Consider the following 10,977-nt stretch of genomic DNA (forward strand, 5'->3'; position numbering starts at 1 on the left):
GTACACAAGAGTTGAATCATATAGCTGTGTGCAATTCCATATTCAATCTCAGATAGATCCTCAAGTACATGTAGAATCGCAGGTTAAAGTTATAGAGTGGTTAAAAGAAAACAATGGAAAATAGTAAATTCCGGAAGATATAATAATGCAGTAAAAGTAAACTTGAAACAGCATCCTATGTAGAAGGTGCAATAATGCAGCTAACTTTTTGCATAGTTGACGCAGAGTCAATGAGGATTGAGGAGAAGACAAAGGTACAATACAGCTGTCTGGAATAATTTTATCAACTGCATTATTTATTGCATTCCACTTTAATTTCCATTCACACTTCACAGTGTTTCTCCTTCAATCTTAACTTGACAAAGATTTTATTAGATCGCTCTTCATCACTCTTCAGTCCTTCCCAAACATCAGTTTCCTACATCAACCATCATCAGTTCAGTTTCCTTACTCTCACATACACACCCCTCTAATGGCAGATAGTGTGATTTCCTTTGTCCTGGCCAACTTGTCCAATTTGCTAGCACGTGAAGCCAATTTGCTATGTGGCGTGGATGGCAGGGTTAGATCCCTTCAAAATGAGCTCAGCATCATAAACGCGTTCCTCAAATCATCTGAAAGGAAAACCAAGAAAGATATTGACAAAGAAGTTCTTCGTCAGGTCAGAGATGCTGCGCACGAAGCCGAGGATGTCATCGACACCTTTGTTGTCAACGTGGCTATGCACAGATGTCGAACCATGCTGGGGAAGATGCTCCGTGGTTTTGAACATGGAAAGTTGCTGCGTGATGTGGCTGTGAAAATAGACAGCATAAAAGCCACTGTCAATGACATAAGAGACAACAAGATGAAGCTCAGCGATGTCTTTCAACAAGAAGGTGAATCATCATCAGCAAGAGAGGATGAGGAGAGGGTGCTGTTGCTGCACAAGAGAAGAAGAAATGTGGAGGAGCATGATGTTGTTGGTTTTGTTGGTGAATCCAAGGCAGTCATTCAGCGGCTTAAGGAAGAGAGTTCCCGAAGCAACGTTGTGTCCATCATCGGTATGGGTGGGTTGGGCAAAACCACCCTTGCTCGAAAGGTCTATAACACGGATGAGGTGATGTCATATTTCCATTGTCGTGCATGGGTTTATGTGTCAAATGACTGCCGAGTTAAGGAGCTTTTGCTTCGCCTTATCAACTGTTTGATGCCTAACGCTGAGAGCGAGCTTGGGAAGAAAAAGAAGGGAAAGAAACACAAGAGAATACAGAAACCAGGTGACCTCTCTAGCTTGGCTGTGGACGAACTAAAGCTCATGGTGCGGAAAATACAACCAGGTAACCTCTCTAGCTTGGGTGTGGACGAACTAAAGCTCAGGGTGTGGAATTTCTTGAGAATGAAAAAGTATCTGGTAGTCCTTGATGACCTCTGGAAGACTAAAGACTGGGATGATGTAAAAGATGCTTTTCCAAACGACAATAATGGTAGTAAAATACTCATTACTAGCCGTTTGAAAGAGGTGGCATCCCATACAAGTCCATATTATCCTCCTTATTACCTTCAATTACTCGGTGATCATGAAAGTTGGGAACTCTTTTCTAGGAAAGTGTTTCGAGGAGAAGAGTGTCCTTCTGATATAGAGCATCTTGGAAAACAAATGGTCAAAAGTTGTGGCGGTTTGCCACTCTCCATTGTTGTTTTGGCAGGGTTACTGGCAAACAAGGGGAAGTCATACAAGGAATGGTCCAAAGTTGTGGGACATGTCAACTGGTATCTTACTCAAGATGAGACCCAAGTCAAGGACATTGTACTCAAACTCAGCTACGACAACTTGCCTAGGAGACTAAAGCCGTGCTTTCTGTATTTGGGGATCTATCCTGAAGATTGTGAGATCTCTGTAAGGCCATTGCTACAAAAATGGGTTGCTGAGGGATTTATTCAACACACTGGGACCAGAGATGTAGAGGAAGTTGCAGAAGATTACTTGAATGAGCTCATTGATCGTAGCTTGGTTCAAGCATCGCGAGTGAATGTTAATGGAGATGTGAAATCATGTCGCATCCATGATCTTCTTCGTGATCTTTGCATAACTGAGAGCAAAGAGGACAAGCTTTTTGAGGTTTGCACGAATAGTAACATTTTGGGGAGATCAAAACCACGCAGGCTTTCTATCCAATGCGGCATGCGTGGCTACGTTTCTTCAAGCAACAATGACCATTCATGTGTCCGCTCTTTGTTTTGCCTTGACCCAAAAAGGTATGCTTTTACCCACAAGGAGAAGAAATGGCTTTTCAAATTCTTCAAACTGGTTCGGGTATTAGATCTTGGGCAAAACGTTTGCAGCAAGCTCCCTTCCAACTTGGGCTTATTTATCCATTTAAGGTATTTAAGAATATGCACAAGAGGCAAAGTCATTCCAGATTCTATATGCACACTCGAAAATTTACAAACTTTGGACATATATGGGCCGGATGATGCAACATATCTCCCTAGGGGAGTATGGAACCTCAAACAACTTAGGCATTTAAAGTGTAGAGGAATCATGATCCTACGAGGCCAGCATGGTTCAAAAGCAGGTGATCAAGTCATGTGGAATCTGCAAACAATCTCTCTGATTAAATTCAATAGTGAGATTGCACGCATGATAGAGAAAGGAAGGTTTCCGAAGCTACGAAAGTTGGGTTTGCACATCTCCTCGGTCAAGAAAAATAATGTGCATGAGTTGTTATCAACCCTACGGCGATTAACTCATCTCAACAAGTTGACACTTTCCTTTAAAAGGAAGAGTGAATGGCCACCAGTGCGTACAAAGTACGAGCACATGGAAAGGAAGATCGGGCTCAAACCAATTGAATTGTTACAAAGCCTGCAGCAGTTGTCGAATCTGAGAACATTAGAAGTTCGTAGAGCTTTGGACCTTGCAACGTGTGATATTGCTTTTCCTGCATGCATTACAAAATTAACGTTGAGAGGCATTAGTTTCATGAATGATGATGGGGTGAGTGCCATTGGTAATCTTACTACACTCCGATGTTTGAGATTAGAGGGAGTACATAGATTTCGTTTTTCCTTTGAGATTAATTGCAGTGCAGGCAGTTTCTCACAGCTCCAGGTTTTTGAGATGGAGTGGCTGAATGTTCACAAATGGAAATTAGGCAATGGTGCAATGCCATGCCTTCAAACTCTGCTTATCAAAGAGTGTACAAGATTGGATCAGCTCCCTCAACAACTCTGGTCTTTGACTTCCCTGAGACAAGTACAAGTTGTGATACCCTCCCAAGCATTGTCTCATGCGCTAGCAAATTTGGAAATGAAGGATGGATGTGAGCTCATAATATCAGAGAATCCAGAAGTAGTATAAATGTTGAGTTTCAATCAAATTTAGCCTTAACACTTATCATTATAATTGGTATTTAAATGTTATTGTTACCATTAAAATCTTCTAACTGATTATCATATTTCTCCATTTAAATTATATTATCACTATTCACTTTTTTCAATCACCATATATGATATAGTGTTATAGTAATAGTTCTAGTATATTACATTATGTTTCATTCTATAATATAATTTATGATTAGATAATTAATTTAAAAAATTATGACATCTAATACTATTCTCTACCTTATTACAAAATACATCTCGTATTGATATATAAAAGTTTATAGTAAACTTCAGAATTTATATATTACTAGAATGAGATTTACGGTATGCATAGGGAGATAAATTAATTATACTACATAGTATATTTTAATATTGTTTAAAAACTGATTAGATAATACGTAAATTAATGTTAAATTTAAATTATTTTATATTAAAAATATTTTATAAAATATTTATTTGATAATTTGTATATAATTCTTATATATTTAATCATTTATTCAACTAAAATCTAATACGAATTAGATTATAATTTATTATTTTAGAAATTTAAATTCATTTATTTAAAAAAGCCATAAGTTTTTATTATATTATAATTGTACAAATCTTTATCTTTATTATTATTTTTATTATTTGTAAATAATAAAAAAAGTTAAAAAAATATATCAGAATGAAAANAATAAATTTATGATTATAATATATTTGAATATACTTAATTAGAAGACGTTGTGTCAAATTTAAATTTGTTTGGAGAAATTTTCAGTTATTGGTATAAAATTAAAATATAAAATTAAAATATAAAGAGTATTATATACAACATACTTTATAAATAGATTAAATAGTGAAGTAGTACAAATCTTATACAAAATGTATAAGTAGACAAAAAAAATATAAAATTTAAATATTTATATTTTATAACTGAAATTTTTTATAATTATGATTATTATGATATTTTTAATGTATATGTTTAGTGTATTTAATTAGTAATTTATATTTGAATTATAATAATAGGTAAAAGGTTTTTAGTTTTAATCTCCTATATTGCCGTGTATTTAAAAGTACTGATGTAGCATCATTAGAAAAAATAAATAGCTAAAACTTATTGTATAGAAAATTGGTATAAATTTTTATAGGTTATAAATAAATTAATTACATTATGTGTACATCATTACTTTATTCTTATTTTTTATATATTATAATAGAAGTGAAGCCTCGCATTTAATTTATAATTGTTCAACTTTATATATACTTATAGAACACAGTTTAAACAAATCAACCGAATGTAAAGAACAAAATTCAAAACCATGATCTAAAAAATTATAGTAGTAACTAGTAGTAATATATAATTAATTAAGATTATGTGTTGTTTGTTGCAAGGAAGGAGATGAGATCATGTTTTATGGCAGCACGCATCTCCAAAAATCATGTCATCGTGGCTCAATCCAACCTTTCAACCACTTGCCTCCTAATCATCATCATTCATCTTCATCTTCTTTTTCTTCTTCTTCATTATGTGCTATCCAGACGATTCCTCCACTTCAGCTACTTATTTTTTATTTAGTTATAATTTGAGTAAACAGTTTAATTAAATTTATTTTTTTAAAAATAAATTTAAATAATAAATATTTATATTAAAAATAATTTATAAATAAATTATTATGTTTAATTTTTTAATTTTAAACGTATTTATTTTAAAAGAATGTAATAAAAAAATTTATTACGAGAGAAGTCATTTTTTTAACTTTTTCATAAGTACTTAAATAATTTTTTAAAAAGCTACAATTTTAATTTTAAAAATTATACCAGACATTAAATCATTAATATTATACCTTTTATAAGTTAAAAATTAAAAAAACAAAGTTACTCGTCATAAACTTATCTAAACAGGCCATTAGTCACTTATATTAGCTATCTTGACAAGGAAGTAACTGAATCTGTTATTTTAACAAGATCAGTTTTGCTTTTTACATGATTAGATTAATTGTGTGTATTAGTAGCTTCTACAGCCCTAAAATAGTAAAATATAATACTTATCTAAAACAAATTTAACACCAATTAAGAATTTATCCTAAAAAAACAGCCAAATAATTAGGAAATTAACATTTTCCCTTAAAAACTTTGGCACCAATTTATTAATATCATTATTAAATTTAGAATTTACAATTCAAAATTTGAATCAATCTAACGTATAAACTGACATGATGATAATATTAACATGACACATGATGACAAAAATACAAGAAATTCTATCTATTATTACTATACTTGAGTTTAAAATTCAGACTGTCATAGGTATTAATGTAAATTATAAAGATGAAGAAAAAAAATACAGCTAGTGGCGAAAGTCATGAAACACAGAAGAGAGAGAAAAAGGAGGCATTGTGACATTGTGAATAGGTTTAGTATTGTGACATTGTGATTGTTGAAATAATTGTTTGTACTTGTCAAGCTTGATATATATCTCAAGATATATTCTATGATAGAGGTATCCTCATAGAAGAAACAAGGTTCTCCAGCATCACAGATGGAAAAAACATTGAGTTTGATGACAACTGATTTTCAGGGCATTGTTATGAAAGAACCAAAGAAATGTTGCTGCATGTGTAATCTCATTTATCCATTTATAACTTCATGATTGTGCATTTTTCTGCTAAGTTATGTTCAACCTATGAAGCACTAATATCAGCACTAACACTGATACTGAGTTATGTTCAAGCATTTATAAATGTAAAATTCCCAATAGTCACTGCTACTATGTTCTGCCAAAGTTTTTTGAACATTTTTAACATATATCATTTGTGTCAAACTTGTTACTACTAAGTTCATGTGAAATACTTTTTAGTTCACAAACAGCTTGCTTGAATGGTGTGTTTGTGTTTGATAATGCATAAGTTGATGTGACTTGAGCCTCCAAGACCAACTTACATCTACTCATCTACTGAATGATAACAAACTTGCTGCATTGCTCTCAGCTAGGTCCTCAACTACAATAGAAATTCATACAAAATAGCATCCTATTTACACTTAGAAGATGCAATAATACACCTTAGCGTTTTTCATAGTTGATGCAGACTCAATGAGGAGAAGTCAAAGAAGGCAACTATGCAACTTTCCAAAAGATATAAAAACAGCAGTGCTAGGGGAACAATGATTATCTTAAACAACATGAACAACCACCAATCAAATACAAGTATATTACACTCTAATTTAATGCTACTCATTAAATTTACTCTTTTAACCCTATTAATTCACATTGTTCACACATTGTTCAAGAATGTTATTAGTTACCTATACTTTTTCTAACAATTATGGAATGCATTATTGTGTTTCTCCCAACTCCAATCTTAACACTCTTATGTCCTCAACAAACATCAAATATCAGTTTCCCACATTGAGCATCATCAGTTCAGTTTCTAACCACAAATCCATCTGTTTATAATGGCAGATACTGTGATTTCCTCTGTCCTTGATAACTTGTTCCAATTGCTAGCACGCGAAGCCAGTCTGCTGTGTGGTGTGGATGACAAGGTTAGATCCCTTCACAGTGAGCTCAGCATGATAAACGTGCTCCTCAAAACATCTGAAGGCAAAACCAAGAACGGAATAGACAAAGAAGCTCTTCGCCAGATCAGAGATGCCGCTCATGAGGCTGAGGATGTCATCGACACCTTTGTTGTCAAAGTGGCTATGCACAAGCGTCGAACCAAGCTGGGGAGGATGCTCCATGGTTTTGAACATGCAAAGTTGCTCCGGGATGTGTCTGCGAAAATAGACAGCATCGAAGCCACTATCAATAAAATAAGAGACAACAAGATCAAGCTCACCGATGTCGTCCCACAAGAAAGTGAATCATCGACGTCAACAAGAGAAGAGGAGGAGAGGATTCTGTTGATGCACAAGAAGAGAAGAATTGTGGAAGAACATGGTGTAGTTGGTTTTGTTGGTGAATCTAAGGCAGTCATCCAGCTGCTTAAGGAAGAGAGTTCCCAAAGCAACGTTGTGTCCATCATCGGTATGGGTGGGTTGGGCAAAACCACCCTTGCTCGAAAGGTCTATAACACGGATGAGGTGATGTCATATTTTCATTGTCGTGCATGGGTTTATGTTTCAAATGATTGCAGAGTTATGGAGCTTTTGATTGGCCTTATCAAGTCTTTGATGCCTGATGAGATGAAGCGAATTGACCTCTTTAGCTTGAGTGTGGATGAACTAAAGCTCAAGGTGCAAGATTTCTTGACCATGAAAAGGTATCTGATAGTCCTTGATGACCTCTGGAATACTCGAGATTGGGATGAGATACAAGATGTTTTTCCAAACGACAATAACGGTAGTAAAATACTCATTACTAGCCGTTTGAAAGAGGTGGCATCCCATACGAGTCCATATCCTCCTTATTACCTTCAGTTCCTTGGTGATGTTGAAAGTTGGGAACTCTTTTCCAGGAGAGTGTTTCGAGGAGAAGAGTGTCCTTCTGATATAGAGCAACTTGGAAAACAGATGGTCAAAAGTTGTGGCGGTTTGCCACTCTCCATTATTGTTTTGGCAGGGTTACTTGCAAAGAAGGGGAAGTCACACAAGGAATGGTCCAAAGTTGTGGGACATGTCAACTGGTTTCTTATTCAAGAAGATAAGACCCAAGTCAAGGACATTGTACTCAAACTCAGCTACGACAACTTGCCTACAAAACTAAAGCCGTGCTTTCTGTATTTCGGGATCTACCCTGAAGATTTTGAGATACGTGTAAGGCCATTGCTGCAAAAATGGGTTGCTGAGGGATTTATTCAACAAACTGGAACCAGAAATGCAGAGGATGTTGCTGAAGACTACTTGTATGAGCTCATTGATCGTAGCTTGGTTCAAGCATCGCGAGTGGACTTTAATGGAGATGTGAAGGCATGTCGCATCCATGATCTTCTTCGAGATCTTTGCATCTCTGAGGGCAAAGAGCACAAGATTTTTGAAGTTTGCTCAGATGTTAACACTTTGGATAGATCAAAACCACGCAGGCTCTCTATCCAATGCCCCATGCATCGCTATGCTTCTTCAAGCAATGATGACCATTCATGTGTCCGCTCTTTGTTTCACTTTGGCCCAAGAGGGTATTGTGATTTTACCCCCGGTGAGCAGAAATGGCTCTTCAAATCGTTCAAACTGGTTCGGGTATTAGATCTTGGGTACAACTATTTCAGCAAAGTCCCTTCCAACTTGGGCTTATTTATCCATTTAAGGTATCTAAGAATATACATAATGACAGCAATAAGTCCTCAACACATTGCAGATTCTATATGTAAACTTGAAAACTTACAAACTTTGGACATAGGTGGGGTGCCGATTCCAATAGTATTTCCTAAGGGAGTATGGAACCTTAAACAACTTAGGCATTTGAATACAGCAGGATGGGTCCTCCTAGAAGACCACTATGGTTCAAAAGCACATGATCAAGTTATGTTGAATCTTCAAACCATCTCTTTCATTGCATTCACTGAACAGATTGCAGACATGTTAAAGAAAGGAAGGTTTCCCAATCTACGAAAGTTGGGTTTGAACATCTTGCCGTTCCTCAGAGACGACATGCATGAGATGTTATCAAGCCTACAACAATTAACTCATCTGAACAAGTTACGACTCTTCTTTGACAGGGAACGGCAGATCGGTTGCAAGCCAATTGATTTGTCACAGAGCCTGCAGCACTTGTCGAATCTGAGCACTTTAAAAGTTGATGAAGCTTTTAACCTTGCAACGTTTGATATTGCATTTCCACCATGCATTACAAAATTAACGTTGACAGGCATTAGCATCATGAATGATGATGGGATGAATGCCATTGGTAATCTTACTACACTCCGACTTTTGAGATTGTATGGAACAGGTAAATTTGATGATTCCTTTGAGATTAATTGCACTGCAAACAGTTTCCCACAGCTCCAGGTTTTTGAGATGGAGAAGCTGAATGTTGACAACTGGAAATTAGGCAATGGTGCAATGCCATGCCTTCAAGCTCGGCTTATCGGATACTGTGAAAGATTGGACGATCTCCCAGACGAACTGTGGTCTTTGACTTCCCTGAGACAAGTAAAAGTTGTGGAACCCTCCCAAGCATTGTCTCTTGCCGTAGCAAATTTGGAAATGAAGGATGGATGTGAGCTCATAATAACAGAGGGGTATCAATATAGATTTCGAGTTTGAATCAAATTTAGCCTTAACACTTATGATTATAATTGGGATTTAAATGTTATTGTTACCATTAAAATCTTCTAAATGATTATCATATTTGTCCATTTAAATCATATTATGACTGTTAGCTTTTTTGTATGACCATATATAATGGAGTGTTCTAGTAATAGTTCTATAGAGTAAAGTATCATTTTTGTCCCTAATGTTTGGGCTAAATCTTATTTGTATCTCTAACGTTTAAATCGTTCTATTTGTATCTCTAACGTTTGTAAAAGTGATTCAATGTTATCCTGCCGTCAATTACACATCATGAACACTTTAGTTTCAGTTTTAAAAATCTCTTCTTGAAGTTAGAATACAAATGTTTAGGATAGAATCGATAATTCACTCCGAAAAATAGCTCATCAAAAGTTGAAACTAAGTCCTACAATATTTACATAATTCACTTTTCTAGAGACATAATTGAATCTAAACACAAATAGTGTGTATAATATTAAAATCGAATACATCCAAGTGAGACCTAATTGAGAATGAATGCATCTAAGTGAGAATAATTGAAAAATACAATCTGATTTGTTAGTATGATTGATAGTAGGATAACATTGAATCATTTTTATAAATATTAGAGATACAAATAGGACGATTTAAACGTTAGGGACATAAATAAGACTTAACCCAAACGTTGAGGACAAAAATAATACTTTACTCTAGTTCTACACTTCTAGTATATATTACGATTCATTCTATAATATAATTTATGATTAGATAATTAATTTAAAAAATTATGACATCTAATTACACTATTCTCTATCTTATTACAAAATAGATCTAGTATGATATATAAAAGTTTATAGTAAACTTAAAAATTTATATATTACAAGAATGAGATTTGCGTTATGCATAGACAGATAAATTAATTATATTATATAATATATTTTAATATTGTTTAGAGATTGATTAGGTAATATATAAATTAATATTAAATTTAAATTATTTTATATTTAAAATATTTTATAAAATATTTATTTGATAATTTGTATATAATTCTTAAATATTTAATTATTTATTCAACTAAAATTTAATACGAATTAGATTATAATTTATTATTTCAGGAATTTAAATTCATTTATTTAAAAAAACCATAGTATAATTGTACAAATCTATATTTTTATTTGTTATTTTTATTATTTGTAAATAAAAAAAGTTAAGAAAAATATATCAGAATGAAAACCAATAAAAATATAATATAAAATTATGAAATAAATTTATAATTATTGATGAGTTTGAAAAACTCCAAATTAATTTGATGATGATCAAACATTATTAAAATAATTAATTACAAAATTATTAATTTAAATTTTAATTCATATTTGCTAATTAATAATTTTGTTGATTGCAGATTTTGTTTTGGGTCGAGAAAAAAAATAACAAGCCCAATGT

The 10,977-nt window shown here is 33.7% G+C and overlaps 2 protein-coding genes across 3 annotated transcripts; both read left to right on the plus strand.

Annotated features, from left to right (window-relative positions):
* Positions 1–237: 237 nt before the first annotated feature.
* LOC107477359 (putative disease resistance RPP13-like protein 3) lies at positions 238–3,475 on the plus strand. The gene has a single exon (XM_016097353.3). It carries the CDS (start codon positions 473–475, stop codon positions 3,341–3,343), a length of 2,871 nt encoding a protein of 956 aa, XP_015952839.1. The 5' UTR covers positions 238–472; the 3' UTR covers positions 3,344–3,475.
* A 3,274-nt stretch (positions 3,476–6,749) lies between these two features.
* On the plus strand, positions 6,750–9,581 carry LOC107477360 (disease resistance protein RPP13-like). Of its 2 annotated transcripts, XM_052259398.1 has the most exons (2): positions 6,750–8,591; positions 8,684–8,832. In XM_052259398.1, exons 1-2 carry the CDS (start codon positions 6,802–6,804, stop codon positions 8,712–8,714), a joined length of 1,821 nt encoding a protein of 606 aa, XP_052115358.1. In that variant the 5' UTR covers positions 6,750–6,801; the 3' UTR covers positions 8,715–8,832. The 2 variants fall into 2 exon arrangements, with proteins under 2 accessions (XP_052115358.1, XP_015952840.1); XM_016097354.3 differs by having other exon boundaries at positions 6,750–9,581.
* The last annotated feature ends 1,396 nt before the right edge of the window (positions 9,582–10,977 follow it).

This window comes from Arachis duranensis, chromosome 3 (assembly GCF_000817695.3).
Source record: "Arachis duranensis cultivar V14167 chromosome 3, aradu.V14167.gnm2.J7QH, whole genome shotgun sequence".
Lineage (NCBI taxonomy): Eukaryota > Viridiplantae > Streptophyta > Magnoliopsida > Fabales > Fabaceae > Arachis > Arachis duranensis.